This window comes from Elgaria multicarinata, chromosome 10, assembly GCF_023053635.1.
Source record: "Elgaria multicarinata webbii isolate HBS135686 ecotype San Diego chromosome 10, rElgMul1.1.pri, whole genome shotgun sequence".
Taxonomy (NCBI): Eukaryota; Metazoa; Chordata; class Lepidosauria; order Squamata; family Anguidae; genus Elgaria; species Elgaria multicarinata.
Window position 1 is genome coordinate 46,384,872 of NC_086180.1, and position 17,989 is coordinate 46,402,860.

The 17,989-nt window shown below is 38.3% G+C and overlaps 1 protein-coding gene across 1 annotated transcript in view; it reads right to left on the bottom strand.

Annotated features, from left to right (window-relative positions):
• The window catches only part of FREM3 (FRAS1 related extracellular matrix 3), an 87,952-nt gene that overhangs the window by 61,023 nt on the left and 8,940 nt on the right, over positions 1 to 17,989 (bottom strand). The window contains exon 2 of the mRNA XM_063135085.1: positions 17,425 to 17,514. Coding sequence (XP_062991155.1) covers positions 17,425 to 17,514 — 90 coding nt within the window. The remainder of the gene's footprint in view (positions 1 to 17,424; positions 17,515 to 17,989) is intronic.

Sequence of the window (17,989 nt, forward strand, 5' to 3'; positions counted from 1 at the left end):
CTGATGTTCCTTCCTAGAACCTGTTCCCTCTTGCTACACCTGTGCTCCCTCTCTTCCCACTGAACTGACTTAGCTCTTTAACAGCACAATCCTAGGCATATTTTCTTGGTGTCCAATGGGACTTGCTACCAGATAAGTATGTAAAGGGCTGCATCCTAATTCTTTGATGCACTGTTGACTGATTGTCAGGATGTAAATAATAAGCCTCTGAAACAATATAGGCAATGATTTGACAGGCAATTTTCTGGTAGGCAATTATCTTGATTTGACAAGGATGACCATTTGGACCACGGTTTCTAATATTCATTCATTCGTTCATTTATATTCCATCTTTCAGGACACAAGCCCTTCCGAGGTAAATTAAAGCAATAAAATCACTATAAACAACATCAAAGCATAACATCAGGTTCCTTCCCACAAGACAACTGATGGTAGATGGCCCGGGAACTTGGGCAGTCCAGCTGGAACAGGTGGCTTATGTTATCTTCACTTGTCTCACTCTCTTTCTTCTAACCTTCATTCCACTTAATTTGCTCTGTCATTTGTTTCAGATGGCAAATTAAGCAGGAACCCCATTTAGACTGCTATTATACTGGCTAAGTGTGGTTAGGTCTGGCATGCGCAATTTACACTCCAGAAATAAGAAATGGTAGGAAGATAAGAACATCTCATGTCCCACTCACAATTACTTAATCATGGAATCAGTAGTGTTAAACCTCCCCAGACCCTTACAAGGTACAGTCTACCATTCACATTCATCAGAAGAATACTCTAAAGCAACCTCAAATTTTAAACACTTCAAATAAAGGACAAGACTTTATATAGGGCTTAAATATTTATAATAATAATAATAATAATTTATTATTATTATTATTATTATTATTATTATTATTATTATTATTATTATTTGTATCCCGCCTTTTGCCCAATACTAGGCCTCAGTATTACTTAGGCCCTTTAACAACTCACTATTTCCAGAAAGCCTTTGTGTATGTGTGTGAGACGTTTTCAAAAATGTGTCAAGATGCGAAAAATAATCTTTTAAAAATATTTCTGTACGGAATAAGATTCATGATTCTATTGTTAACTGTCAGGCTTGAGCAGCCAGGAATAGGTATGAACTATGTGCTTCACCAGGCACACTCAACAGAGAAATAACAGAAGGTCCAAGAGCAATATATGTAAAAGTCACCAGGAAACATAAATATACAAGTTTTAGAAAAAGTGAGATGAGTAGTTCAAGAAACCAGGTATCAAAAACTCTACACAAGTAGAAAAAAATTGAGATTCCTTTCCAAACACTCACAGCCACATCTGAGCTACTTTCTTGTGATGCAAGCTGTCATTATTCAGGGTATGAGTGAATGAAGCAGCTACATGGGGAGGGGCCATTGTGTAGATCGGTGTCCTCAAACTTTTTGGGTCAGTGTACACTTTTGGGATTTTGAGAGAGTGTGTGGCCAAATGGCTGCTATAATGGGCATGACCTCAGTGCTAGCTGAGGAATTCTGGGAGTTGTAGGAGTTTTTTCTGTCAAAACATGCATACGGTTGAGCCCTAAGAAAAGTAACTTGCCCACGAACCGAAGTACAAGGCAGAGGTAGATTATTTTGAGCCCAAATAAAGATAGCACTGGAGGGCAGAACTTAACTTTGCAGCATACCATCTTCCCTTCTTCCAAGAAATGATTCAATATGATTGCACCAGCAGGGGAGGTGGCTCCCACTGAAAATCAAAAGCAATAAAAAAACCCCAGCCAATAACATAATGCCTCTATACCAATTTATGCTGTAATATTTGGAATATTATGTACAATTCTGATCATTGCACTTCAAAAATGACATTTTCTGCTGGAAAGGGCAGAAAAGGGCAACCAATATGATTAAAAGATTGGAGCAACTCCCCATATGAGGAGAGGTTACAACATTTGGGGCGGCTTAGCTTAGAAAAAAGGCAAGTAAGGGAGACACATGACAAAGGTGTATGAAAGTATGCATGGTGTGGAGAAAGCTTTTCTCCTTCTCTCAGAATACTGGAACCCAAGGTCACCCAATATATCTTCATAGTGGGAGATGCAGACCAGATAAGTGATGACTATAAAATCTTGGGGCTTATCAGGACTGGGACAAAACTTCACATACAGCCTCTCCTAATTGGGAGGCACTCGATCCAACAACAAAATCATGCGCAAATTACCCCAGAGGAGCAAAAATCAAGTCCACCCAAATATGTCAGGTTTAATTCTAAGCACCCACAGAGGGTCTGAGAAAACACCACAGCTTTCAAACTCATGTCACTATCTATTTATGAATTTACGAAATCACAGGACGGACAGCCAAGAAAATAATATTGATCTTAGTAGCACACAAACCTACTGATTCTATTACTACTGATTCTATTAGTGCAAACACACACACACATGGTGCTTTGAAGAGTGTACTTTAAGCCTTGGGAAGATATAATAAATGCCCTTTTTGGGTGCCAGTATAGTGTATTCAAGTGAAATGAATACAGGATGTAAAAATAAACCTGTTATAAGAATAGATAGCTATTCATAAGAGTCCAAAGATCCTGCCAACATTCTGGAAGAGTTCCAAGAGCTGTGACAGAAATATAAGTTCCTCCACATGCCAGAGAATCATTTTCTAGATAGTATTCCACTCAATGAGGATACAGTGAAAGAACAGACAAGGAAAGACAGTTTTTTGGGTTTCCCTTTGACTCTTACAGCCTAATTGGCTTCTGCTGGTGATACTGCCACAAAGTCCGACACTAATTGTTATTCTGGCAAAAGTTACTGGCAGAATTACAAAAGTTCCAGTCTTTGTTTCCTTCCTGTGCTCCAACAAATACTCTGGGTCTCATTTGCACATAGGCTGCTTGGAAAAACGCAACACACAATTTTGTCAATTATTTCATTCATAATTTTACCATTCTTGTATGACCAACATGTACAATTGAATTTGCAACTGTGTGTATAAGGTTACAGTATTACTGATTACTAATAATACTTAGTATTTATATAGCAGTTTTCCTAAGTGCTGACATTAAATTTCATTTAATGTCTGTTCCTCACTTTTCCTTTCAAAATGAAACCTCAACATATCACAACTATAACATACCAATAACTATAACATATCAATACAATAATTTGGAACCCAAACCAAAAGAACACTTATCAAGCAAAAAACAAAACAAAAATGCAACAATAACCTATGAAAGAAATGTCAATGTAACACCTCAAGAAAATGAACAATTCAGTTAATAAATAAAAACATTAAATCAATAAATTAAACAAATGTCAATAAATAAGCAATTTAACAACAAACACACCAGGCTAATAAATGGACCTCTAAACAAACTTACATCCGTTAATACAGTAAAAGAGCAGGATGCTCAGGGCCATCAACCCACAACAGACTCCACATATCAAACTTTCCTTCTCCCCATGGATTGTAATGGAATCAAAAGAAAGGAGAGGTGTCCCTTGTTCTCATGAAACTCCTGAGAGGCAACAGAAAGGGGCAACCTCTTCAACTGTGACCCGATAGCCCAACCTCTTCTACACGATCTTACTACTATTCCTCCTACATATGCAGAAGTGCTTAGAAAGATAGGAAGCTGCCTTATACTAAGTCAGACCCTTGGTCCATCTAGGCAAGTATTGCTGACACTGACTGGCAGCAGCTTTCCAGGGTTTCAGGCAGGAATTTTCCCAAGCCCTATGTGGAGATGCCAGGAATTGAAGCTGGGACTTCCTACATGCAACACGTGTGCTCTACTACTGAGCTATGGCCCCTTCCCATGGGACACACACACACACACATAAGGTTCTGATGGCTTGAGTCCAGTCACTGAGTTAAGATCTAATCCACAATGCACCAATACTATAGCGTTCCCTTCATTACTTTACTCTTATAACCTTTCATCATCTCCACATCTGTATAAAACCTATTTACTCTCAACCATTTCCATGCCCCCTAATTCCTTATGAATGAAATTAGGTACATTCATATTCCACGTATTACTCTCAAAGGTTAGTGTTTCAACATCACATCAAACCCAGCAGCACATGTATGAGGAATGCAGATTTTAAATTTTCACTCTTTGTATGATGTCTAAGGCCATAGCTAGACCTAAGGTTTATCCCTGGATCATCCAGGGGTCAAACCTGTTCATCTAGGTGACACACAGGGGATCCAGTGCTCAAGCAGAGGCGAACCCTGGATGATCCCAGGATAAACCTTAGGTCTAGCTGTGGCCCAAGTTTCCAGACTTATGGTCTACCTAGGTCTGGGCAAACTTATTCATGTGGTTTGGCCAAGTATGCATAAATATATTTTTTAACATAAATTGCCAGTGCAGGGAGGAAGCTGGATTGGGACCATGGTGTGGGAAAATGGTATCTTTAAGCTGTTGCCCCTACTGCAGTCTGAATCCAAATAGGCTCACATGCACCCTGCACCTGCTATTCACAACAGGAGGAAAACTCTCATTGGTATCAATAGGAGTTTCCTTCCCACAGCAAATAGTGGGTTCAGGGAAGCAATCTCAATCAGGACCACAGTAGAATCAAAGGGTAAAATACCCCATCTTCATACCTGACTAAGGTCCCTCCAATGAGCTGGCAATATAAAAAAAATTCATACATGGCAGGACAAACCATGTAGTTTGGCCCTCATTTTTTGCCAAGATGTCCAAGATGTTTTTAACAGCAACAGCCACTAAGGGAGTCCACAAATGAATTTAGTCAACTGTTATCAATCAAAAGCAAATATATAGTTCTTCTTCTTCTTCTTCTTCTTCTTCTTCTTCTTCTTCTTCTTCTTCTTCTACTACTACTACTACTACTACTACTACTACTACTACTACTATCCACCTGGCCCATTTTATATTGCCTGTTTACAGGTGGTTTTTCTGCATTCCAGTTTTTCTGTCTCTCCCACTTTGCTGCTACCACTCAGCTTAACCAAAAACATAGAGTTTTCAAAGTCATATCTTTTGAAATATAAGTTACAGCTGCCAATGAAAAAAGCCCAGACAAAACAGATGGACATTCATAAGAAGCTATTAGGGATTAATTAGGATGGCAAGCATCCATGAAAACTAAGAATTTGTCCTTTCCGCACCCTACCTGGAGGTGTATTAAGTAAGCTAGTATTTCCTTCCTGCTAGTTCTTGAATACACAGTGGAAATTGTAAGGATAGGGAGGAATGATTTCTCAAACTGATTAGGTAATACATAATGCATTACATTTTAACTTAACTGCTACGGAAACAACATCCTCAGGTAGAGCAAATCTTTACTGTTGGCCTAGTGTCAAAACCAGCCTCCCTACTAAGATTTTCTATAGGAACAAACTCCAGCCAGTCTCTCTTATATTACTGGATGACATTAATGGTCCTTCACTAACCTGCAGGGCTATAATTCCAACCATTTACAATGCAACCCTACATCACTTAACCACATGTGGAAACTTTTTGCTTTTCAATTTCTTAAACAATTTATCCAAATGTTGGGAGGCCAGGTCTTACTTCCAATAGCAAATTATTTTTTAAAGAAAAGAGTTGGTATTTACAAGGTTGCTTAAAACAACTACTTTAGCATACTATTAGTGTTTTAATATGTGCCAAAATATATAAATATAGATATCTTAGTTATACCACTTTAGCATTATAGATCTGAATAGCATCAGCCACAAAAGTGCTGCCTCTTGGCATGAAATTATCTGAAAATATGCCCAGCCTTTCCACATAACTGTTCCTGTCAATTGCCCATATAACTAATCTATGAAAAAAAAATGTAGGATAAGATGATCACCTAATTGCCAGATATATTTTGCTTGTCTTCTGCAGAGAAAATATTCCACAAAATTACCCAGTGCTTATTTTAACCCAAGCCTTGCTTGGGATAAAAGAATTTATATCAAATATTCTGCAGACATCATGCTTTATGAAGTACTGCTCTGATTTGTTCCATTAATGGGGCTCAGTGTCTAAAATATTTACAAAGAATTAAGGCATACTATATTATCTAAACACCATTAAAATTTCCCCATGTAATTATACTATTGAAAACTGACAAGCCTATTCCACAAAACTCAAGTGATACAATTCTCTCAAAACTACAATATTTTAAAATTGTCTTATTGCCATTTTAAGGAACAAAATCACGTCTTACCAGACTTCCTTTATAGTTCCTTTATACTAGCACATAATCATAATATGAACAGATTTATTCATCAACTGATTTAGTCCCTGAATACTCATTTGTCAGAGACACGATCCAGATAGAGACCAGATAGCAACTACACAAGATTGGGGTCTGGGATAGATTTCAACGTATTTTTACAATTCCAATTTGTAAAGGTGTAAATATGACCTCAGTCTTGAAATGGTACATAGTATTTATTTTACAGTCTGACCTGTAAAGTGTAACAACAACTTGTTAGTTTCACGGCTTGAAGTTATTTCCACAAGCTTGGAATGTTGCTTGGAATGTTCTTAATTTTCAAATTCCTGAAATTTAGGTTTATTTGGCATCTCTTCCCTATCTCCTGATTAAGTAGCTCCCTCAGGGGACAGGGCTAGGGCCATACAAAAAACAGGTATTTTTTTCCCCATCAGGTGGGAGGCAGCATAAAGCTAAACAGCCAACACAAGGTACTAGAAACCCCCTTATTTATTTATTTATTTATTTATTTAATTACATTTATATACCGCCCCACAGCCGAAGCTCTCTGGGCGGTTTACAACATTTAGCCCCACCATCATGAAAGACACAACTGAAGAGTGTGAGTATGGCTACAATAAATTACATTTGGAAACTGCAGCTTGTTTAAGGACAGACAGATGTCCAAGAGAAAAACCATGAACCTTCTAAATTCTGAAAAATACTGCACAAAACATGGGGAACTGGACATATTTTACTACTGACTCCAAGAGACTCCATGTAATCAATTCAAAATACACTTTCTTGTATTACACAGAGTGCCAAAGTGATGATGCAGACTATCAAAAAGGAAGTATGATGTGTTAAATCCGTGCCTTGGATGAGAAAACTGCATTATTGATAATGCCACAAGGAAAGCATGAGAAGCCCCAGAATCATAAAGCCAGCTCTTAACTTCATGAATTTCTTTGAATCAAGCCCCTTTTCTCATATTTTCCTGGGTGGCCATCAGTGCAGAGGTCTCCTTATAAACTCTGAAGCCCTCATAACCTTTATTGTACTTTTACTGAAACCATTGAAATTGATTTGACATATTGCTTGAAACACTCATGGCCTTTGAGCAAACTCTAAGGTGTTAATTAGAGAGAACCAGAGGTAACATTTCAGTAACTTGCTTCCAAATATATCAAAGAGCTAGAAATCTATCTTTTTCTTGCTTGTGATGGGCATGGTTTTACACAGATCCAGGAAAACATTGTAGTATATTCTGTAAATTGCTAAATAACAAGTATCAAATGGTTTTGTCTGCAAATCTATCAAAATACTGGTATCAGAACCAGAGACAAGTGTTAAGCTATTTCCTAATATTGCTTAACTTTACAAAAAAATAAAATAAATCTAGCTTATCCTTACGTATTCATGTCGAAAAAGAAAGCTCACACAAAATCAACTATGCTGATTTGATTTTCATATATTATAGAAGAACATTGTAGACAAATGCCCTGAATACATGGTGCCAGGAAAACATATAGAAATATTTTAAGCATTTTGCAGAAAACTACTTTTTCTTGAAGTACCACAAATACCGGCTGTAATTAGACATAATACTAAACCACAGTTTAGAATCACAAGAATAAGCCTAGCCTTCCCCTAGGCTCAAACGTTCACTATTCCTCCTTAGGTAGGGGAGTTCAAAACATTTTACTTCTGTTTTAGATTAACCAAAGTTTAGTGTTGTCTGAACTGGTTAGTGAAAATAAGCCAGCTTCATAAACAAATGGTAAGGAACCTCAGGTCCCAATCTGGCTCTCTGGGATTTGCCAGATGGACAACCCCCTTCCCCTGTCCCCATCCCCCTTTGCCCAACCCGGGGGGGGGGGGAGGAGGAGGTTTCCTGAGTTTTCCAAGCATTTGTGCAGTTCTTTCCCCATTCTAAAAGGCTGAAATGCCTAAGACTTAGCTACTGTCAGTAAACTACATTAACGTGGTATATTTTAATATTATGGCCCCTTTTGCCTTTGTCCCTGCCCCCTTTTCTTTTGCCCCTGCCCACTGAAAGATGGCCCCCAAAAGCTTCTCCGAAAGTGAATTTGTGCCTTGGCTGAAAGAGGTTCCCCACACTTGTCATACATTATGCTTTGAAGCTAATCATAATTAGAATAATCACACCTTACATGGCAGTGATGGGGAACCTTTTATCTCTCGAGGGCCACATTCCCTTGTGGCTAATCTGTTGGGGGCCACACACTGATAAGACAGAACCAAAGACAGAAGAGGGCAGAGCCAGAGCTGAAAGTGGGCGGGGCAGCCCTTTTCTCTTTCTGCAACCTCCTTTACTCTCTCTTTCTCCCACCTCCTGTTTCTTCCTTTCCTGGCAACCCGTTGAGAGGGAAGGAAAAGATTGCTCTTCCTAGAGCTCTGAACAGATTGCATATTAGCTTTTCAAATTAGCCTGAGGGCTGCATGAAATTAGGCCATATGAGTTTGGACAACACAGCAAGCTGCAGTCAATCTACAAGCAAAAGCTTCCAAATTTCTCACAGCTACACTAGTGTATCAAAATACACTAGAGGACGAAATGGGAATGGAGGGCTTGTGAGTCCAGAAGAAGCTGGGTACATTCTCATCCCAACCAGCCCATTATCTAAAAGAAGTAATAAAATGTTTAAGAACATGAGTGAAAAAATGCCTGGAAAGAATTAAAACTTCAGAATACTGTTGAATGTCTCGCTGACCTTCATGTTAGTTAGCTCTCATTACTCTTTAAACAAGAGCAACCAAATGAAGTATCCAGGGCACTAGAAATACAAACGGTTAAAAGGTCAAGTCCTCTGAAAACTGGGAAATGAATATGTGGGTGAAGCCTCCAGAAGATACTCAATTATTTATTCAGAAGATCATTAGGCCAACGAAAATGTACTGAAACATTACTTGGTTCCTCTTGCACAGTCTTGTTAAAATGCTCAATGGAAATGATTATTTCTTCTCTTAAATAAATATGTCTGAGTATGTCACAAAGCATCACAGGTTGTTATTAGGATCAAAAAGATAAATTAAGAGTAGAATTAACATTTCATAATCTATCTGCCCTTTGCAAATCCAACCTGCATTTTTCTTACCTCTAAGGTGAACTGTGGCCTATAATAATCTTGGAGAGAGAAGTTCTGAAACAATTAAAGAACATCTTAATGAGTTTCACTGAATCAGAACTGGGTATATCTACAGCCATTGCTGTCTGCCAGCCTCTGGAAGTCAAATCTAAATGGTCCAGTGCATTGGTGCTGATAGAAGACGAGAGAAAACAGGGGAGCAGGAACTTTGAGGGAAGAAAATGCCAATAGACCTAATTTCCTGTATTCTATAGTAAGACAAAGGGGGGAATTCTGCAAGGTTCATTATTATGTCACAGAAAGATTTCCTGAGCGCATGATGTGTCATTAGATGTGACCATGGAGACCTGTAGAAGAAGCCCACAGGGTAGACACTGAGATTCTATACATAGATTAAAGTCTCAACAAAGCAAAGCTTTGGCACTTCCAGTATTTAAGCTTTCATGTGTTATTATATTTGCTCACAGAAAATTGCACCGAAAACATATCTCAAACAGCACAATCCATAGTATGTTTATTCTGAATTCCTGTTGTGTTCATGGGGGCTTTGGCAGTTTAAGACTGCATTACTAAACACACTAAATGGAACTTACTTCTGAGAAAACATGCTGAAGATTGCATTTATTCCAAATCAAATTTTATTATAAAATCCACTAAGGCATGCTCACTTTTTAGCATTCTATCATTATGAAGTGTGAACATTCTATTCCTTGTCATATCAGTAAAATTTCTTTTATCAAAACAGAATTTGATTTGAGGATCTAATTCAGGGATAAGCAACTTGTTGGAATGCAACTCCCATCAGCCCTAACCAGCATAGCTAATGGTGAAGGATGATGGGGACTGCAGTTCAACAATCACAAGTAGCCCATCTCTGATCTACTTGGTGTGGTGTAAAAGTTGTATACATTTTGGAAAACACAGATTGAAATATGGTTGAGTTACAGCAGATTTAAAACTTCAGCTGGAGGAGTGATTTTGATCACCTTTTTCGAAGCCAAAATTATTCTGAAAACTTATTAATTGCACTGAGATGTGCCTTTTGTTGGGTGAATATTTAACGTTAAGCTCAGAAAACAAACTGTCTACATTCAATGAAAGGAGGAGCAGGAGCACATGCCATTTATAGCCAGAGTAACTAGAACTTTTCTGCACTGCTGCCGATTTTATCTTGGTTGTGCTTTTATACTGTATTTTATATCATGCTTTTATACTATTTGTTTTATACTTTGAATGGTTTTAATTTTTGTGATCATATGCCAGCTTTAAACCATGGTTTGTTGGCATGATTGGATACAATAACCATCATTCCAGGTCCAGGTGCTTAGCTATCCATGCCTGATTTGATTACTCATGCACCAGATCATAAATCATGCACATTGTGGTTTAATAAGCCAGGATTCATGAATGCGACTATTGTGATATCTGCCCACGCTGTGGGTATGAGTAAGAGGGGCAGAACCACTGCCTAACGATGAAAGCTGTTCTTATACATGTGGATTACTGAATAACATAAATTATTTTGAGAAGTCAAGCATAGGAGTAATTCTCGTAAGCTAACATTACTTGCAAAAAAATATGTGGTTTACTGAAAAGTATTGTATTTTTTAAACATCACCAAAGAAATAAAATTGAAAGATATTATTAAAATCTTGTTTATATAACTATTTCACAAGCTTGCAGGATTTCTTCCCTTATAAGGTACAGGTTCTATAGTCTCAGCGCACTCTGGAAACTATTTTCATTGTTTAAAATACACTTATTTCAATATAATTCACAGTTCTTTAAAACAAGCAACGCATATAAATATATCAAAATGTTTAACTGGATAGATTTTTTAAAAGGAGACGATCACAGGTTACTTGTCTTCTTTCCCCCAAGAAGAATATTGTATCACAGCAGGGAAATCGTTTTAATTTTTTTTTAAAAAAACTGTTAATTGACAATGGTAATTTAGCAATGCAAATCTAATCAATACATAAAAACATTTTATTATGTTGGGAAGATGTTCATGCAGTCTTCACAATTAATATTAATGCTCAAAATCAATGAAAATAATAACACCATGCCACAAATTTTAAGAGCACAGAAAAGCATCAGAAAAAAGCAATAAACTAAGACAGGACTGGGTAACGTGGCCCTCCAGATGTTTTAGCCTACAACTCCCATGATTCCTCCCCACTGGCTATACTGACTGATGGGACTTGTAGGGCAAACATCTGGGGGGTCACAAGTTGCCCTCCCCTGAACTAAGAGTTGGACATGCTCTGAAGCTACTGCAATTTGTAAATATATACTGCGATATTTTAAGTTATTCCCACAGATCAACTGTGCTTGCTGAACATCAGCTTTAATGCACATCATATATTCTATCACCCTGACCCATGGAACAAAAAGCTGTATAAATGACATGCTTTTGCACTTGCCACGACAGCGGCAGAATCTAAGAAATTTGCACACAGGCTCATAAGTGGGATGTGCACGCTCATCAGCTTGCACCACTGGGCTAACCACTGCTGATGTATGTGTATGCACGTGCGCGCACACACACACAGGTATAATCCACGTATGAAACTCCTATTCTGCTTCTGTACATCCTCTGGCTAGGAGTACGTAGCTGATATATTTAATAGTTTCTTTGACACTGATGTTGGGTTTGTAGATATGAATATGCATGCTTCTACTAGAAATACATGCTATTATGCAACTCTTACTTATGCAAATGTTTTTGTGTACCTTGGACGATAAGAAATGCAATTACATTGTCTTCAGCTAAGACCATGATCCTAAGCCACTTGATTAGGCATCTTCCATTTGCACCATGGAGAACGACATCCTACGGAATCCATTCAATATATATTTCTTTTTCTTAGTTAATACAGTTAAAGGCAATTAATATCTATCTATCCACTAGCAAAAGAACAAGAAAAAACACACATACTGGATACAAGGACATATACATTATACAGCATCTTCTAGTAAAGAGAACATTTAGCTAAAGGAATTCAGAATTGCACTCCTTGCCTTACCTAAGTAAATAAATCTATTTGATATTTAACTTCAACAGTTACAGAAAGGACTCAAAATATTTTTTTCTCAGTCTATTTTGTTCCAGTAGTTCAATGTTTTTCTTTCATTCCTACCACTGATCTGACTCATGTATTTCTGAAGTGGTAAAACCCCATGCTGGCTTCATTATTTGCTTCCCTGCAGATTGGAGTTGTCCCTCACTTAATTCCAATCACAGTTTGGAAGCAAATGAGGTGTTCCATCCCTGTACTGGGGCCAGTCCTATTATTAGGTAAGGTGTCAGATGTAAAAGTACCATCAATGGGCAATAAATTTCAAGTGTTCAAATACAGATACACACACACACACACACCACTCTGGACCATTTGACTTTTCTGCCTTGAGTACCAAAATGCCTTGAGGTGCCTGCAGAGAAGGTAACGCTAGATAAAGTCCTCAAAATCATGGGCCAAACTGACTTGAAGGGAAATTATCTCTCAAATTGTAAATGTTTAGGGTGCAAATGATGGAAGAGATAAGATAGTGTAGACCCTTCCTCCCCTTAGTTGGAGGAAGTCTGTAGGTGAAGGAAGTCTGTTGCCAGAAGCCTCTTCATTGCAGCAGCAGAAACCTCTGCTGTCAGCTGACAGTTACTCAGGTGGTAGAGACTGAAAGGGGACATATTAGAGACTGATTGAGGGAAGGCATGGTTACATGGGATCAAAAGCCCTCTCCTTTCCCTGAATTTCCCCCACACCAGCCAAAAACCTACTAATCCTGGAGCTAGATCAGTTAATTCCCCTTCCCCATGGCCAATGGAAGGGAAATTAGAAATCTTCTATCCGTGGCAGGAAAAAAAAGAACAAACTACTCTCCTACATCTTCTGCCCTGGCTGACATGAATCATCAGAGCTTAAGAATTGGCAGTTTCTCAGCCAAGGAATCTCGCCAGTACATCTTTATATAGTACACAGATATAATGAAAACCCTTACAGGCCATTACGAACAATCCACTAATTCTAGTCTCCCTGTGATCTCTCACTTTGGAGAACGAAATGAAACATTTTGATTTTCACATCTAAACTACAACATTTCTTTTCCTACATTAACCATGAATCAGAATTATACACTTATGCAGCATGGGAAATATGGAGTTGCTTGTTTTATCCACTGCAGTGAGAAAATAATGTGTATTAGGACAACATCTACTAGCGATTCTGCCGCTAAACCAAAAGAGCATCCAGAAAGGATCACAAACATTTGTACATAGCATCACATCAGTATATTCACACTCATGTTACATTCATTCATCAAGCTACCAAACCAATGCTATACAGATTATCACCTACTATCAGCTTCAGTATCACCTCATCAATTACACTCACAGGCTTCAAACCCATTAAGCGACATCTGATAAATTTATATGTTTTCGTTCCACACAATCCCAGCTGTTAACTACTCAAATCTGGTACTTGGGATCCAGTACTGTGCCTTATGAAACTAATTAATACTAGATCCAAAGAGTGTACAATGTTGCTGCTGCATTTTCACATATGCATAACTGAGAATATACTCTGGATTAACAACACTTTCTATCTAACAACAACAGCTGGATCTTAACTATAATATTAAGCTAATGCCACATATCTCTATTATCGCTGGGTTAGCTTTCAGGCCCATTAATAAACAGGATATATTTTGCTTAACTATGTTCTAGTACTTAATTTTAAAGGCTATTAATTTAGGCCTCAGATAGATCTTCCGAAAACCCTAACAGCTATGGCATACACTTAATATATGAGACAGGAACCATATTTTGTTCTGTGTTTGTACTATATCCAGTGCATTCAGATCAGTGACCCAAAATACCATTGATATTGCTTTATAAATTGTGACACAATAACAATATCTTTGCCTGTGGACACAAACTGTCATTAAACCAAAGGTAGTCAATTTACTTCCACAATATTGGGGCAATTGTATTACAGTTTTGTTAGTTTCTTTTCAAGATCTAGAAGCACAGCAGACAGTGTGATAACGTCTGCTGTCTTGACTGTTAAACTATCACTTACAGTGCAATCCTATAGAGGTCTGCTCAAAAGTAAGCCTCATTTATTTCAATGGAAATTACTTCCAGGTAACTGGGAATAGGATTGCAGCCTAAATAGTAAAAAAAAGACTTGAATAGTTACTGATATCCATTAGAAAGCTTATTAGACAGCATAATCCTATACAGGTTTATGCGGACATAAGTCCCACTGCATTCAATCAGGCTTACTTCCTATAAATATGTTCAGAATTGTGGCCTAAATGATCAAACAAACAGTTTGATTTATGTCATATTATCACCTACTGAGGTGGAGGATAAGGCTATCAATGGCTACTAGTCATGATGGCTATATTGTCCCTTCAATGTAAGAGGCAGGATGCCTTTCAGTACCAGTTGCTGGAAAACACAAGCAGGAACATGTTGTTGCACCCATATCCTGCTTGTGGGCTTCCCATAGGCATCTAGCTGGCCACGTGGGAACAGAATGCCAGACTAGATAGGCCTTTGGTTTGACCCTGCAAGGTTCTTCTTGAAATAGTCAACAATTATAGAAATAAGGATCAATTATAGAAATAAGGACTGAACAAAAACTGTTTTGCTAGTAGAATTCTGATTTCAGGTTGCAGCCAGTACAAAGCTTTATAATTTATTTATTTATTTATTTATTACATTTTTATACCGCCCAATAGCCGAAGCTCTCTGGGCGGTTCACAAAAATTAAAACCACAGTAAAACACCCAACAGTTTAAAACACAATTACGAAATGCAGTAAAAAAAGCGCAACCAGGATAAAACCACACAGCAAAGTTGATATAACATTAAAATACAGAGTTAAAACAGTAAAATTTAAATTTAAGTTAAAATTAAGTGTTAAAATACTGAGTGAATAAAAAGGTCTTCAGCTGGCGACGAAAACAGTGTAGGCGCCAAGCGGACCTCTCTGGGGAGCTCGTTCCACAACCGGGGTGCCACAGCGGAGAAAGCCCTCCTCCTAGTAGCCACCTGCCTCACTTCCTTTGGCAGGGGCTCATGGAGAAGGGCCCCTGTAGATGATCTTAAGGTCCGGGTAGGTACATATGGGAGGAGGCGTTCCTTCAGATAACCTGGCCCCAAACCGTTTAGGGCTTTAAATGTTAATACCAGCACTTTGAATTGGGCCCGGACCTGGACTGGCAGCCAATGAAGTTGTAAAAGGACTGGCGTAATGTGATCTTGCCGGCCAGTCCCTGTTAATAACCTTGCTGCCCTGTTTTGCACCAGTTGAAGTTTCCGGACCGTTTTCAAAGGCAGCCCCACGTATAACGCATTGCAGTAATCCAAACGAGAAGTTATCAGAGCATGGATAAAGTTATGTAATTCTCGGTGGAACATATATACCTCCCCCCCACCCCCACCACGCAATAATCTTACAGACTGCCTTCATGCTCTAATACTGCTCCAACTGTGGATTTTGAGTTACTGCTAAAGTACATCCTATAACATGTTCTATATTTTCCCCACTGTTCCTAACTCCTCCTTTCTCCCTTAATATTCTTTTCTAGTGTTAAAAGGCACGCTTTTAGCAGGGTTCTGTTTGATTTATACTCAAATACCATGTAAGTTGAGAATGTTATATAAATATTTAGCAATCACGATTACCACACAGTTTAGAACTGCAAAGCAGCATACAGGCAGAGTAAAAGGAGTGAGAAAGAGAGATGCAGACAGATGAATGACACTAAAAAACTGGTACTGAGTTTTGTTATAAGTCAATAAAGGATGAGATGCAAGGTCTTTTGTGCCAGCACTTCTTCAGAAGATCTTATACCGATTTTGCCAGCATGCAAATGCTGCAGTTATAGAATCATAGAATAGTAGAGTTGAAATGGGCCTATAAGGTCATCAAGTCCAACCCCTGCTCAATGCAGGATTCCACATTATAGCATACCTGACAGATGACTGTCCAGCTGTATCTTGAATGCCTGTAGAGTGGGGGAGCCCACTACGTCCCTAAGTTTTTCCTGATGTCCAGCAGGAACCTGTATTTCCCATACAAGGTGAGGGATTCCCCATACCAAGAAGCCTTGAAATTCTCCCCTCAAGCCACTTCCCAGGCAAACCTCCCATGGCCCCCTTGCAGGAGTCATCTGTTTAGCAGAGAAAGGAGGTAGAGTCTACAAGGACCAGGGCAATACTTAAATTGCTACATGTGAGGCTGCTCTTTTTCACCAATAATAGGGTGACCATATGAAAAGGAGGACAGGGCTCCTGTATCTTTAACAGTTGCATAGAAAAGGGAATTTCTGCAGGTGTCATTTGTATATATGGAGAACCTGGAGAAATTTCCTCTTCATCACAACAGTTAAAGCTGCAGGTGCCCTGCCATCTTTTAAATCTGGTCACTCTAGTATAGCTCCTGTACCTTTAACTGTTGTCATGAAGAGGGAATTTTACCAGATTCCCCATATATACAAATGACACCTGCAGAAATTCCCTTTTCTATGCAACTGTTAAAGATACAGGAGCCCTGTCCTCCTTTTCATATGGTCACCCAACCAATAATAACCCTACGATTAAGATAGATGAACAATTGTAATTATGTATTTTACTGGGATTTAAGAATTGGGAATGGACCACAGGACGGAGGGTGCCTTTCCCAGCTCTTTTAAGTATGAGTTGCCCCCCTCCAATTTGTATTCCCAGCCTGAGTTAAAAACACACTTTGAGAACATGAATGGAGTCACGCGCAGAATACCAAATCCAGGCAGAAAGGGAGGAGCACGGAAAAGGCACACATGAACTCCCGACCTGTTCCAGAACCCCGGACAGCAAATACAATAACTGAATATCTGCATCAAGCCAAAGTTAATTGCAATTTCTAAGCTGCAATCCTATGAGCACTTACTTTTGCGTCAACGCCACAGGGAAACTTGCTTGTGAATATCCCTCAAAATAAATAAGTTAAAATATACACAATATATGTTTCTTGCAAAACTATACCTGAATTGTTACACATTTATAATAAAACATTTATTTGTCTAACTAATTTCAATATTCCTATTTTGTTTTTAAGGAATACCACTTTATGAAATATATTATCTTACCACTGTCTTCAACTGAGAAGTAGAAGATATCACTAGTAGCATTTTCACCTTCCTTCAGGACATAACAGATCTTCATATCATCAATATCAGCTGACAGGGGAAGGAAAAAGATACATGAGTCACTGAATCACTATATCAAAGCCTCCCCAGTGCTATTTGAACTTTAAAGCTGCAGTCCCAGGGTGTAAGTCCTACTGAACTCAAGGGGACTTCGTTCTGATTAGACATTTATAGAACTGTGCTGTAAAAAGTTATTTTTGAGGATATCCTTGCAATTTACAAATATGCTTTGCATTTTAGTTTATTTACTTTGGATTTTCAATGCAAAAATCCCCAAAGCAATTTACAAATAAAAACAACAGCAAAGTTAAAGACAATCTAGAAAGTCTAACTGAATTAGTGGAACTAAGATCACATCCTGTCAACGCTGTATTATGCATTTTTGCCATTGCAATTTGCAAAAGGCTGCATAAGCTAATCTAAAGAGTAACTTTAAGTTTAAAAGTAAAGTTCACAAGCTTTAAATCTATTCTGCCTTTCAAATTGTGATTTAGGCTGCAATCCT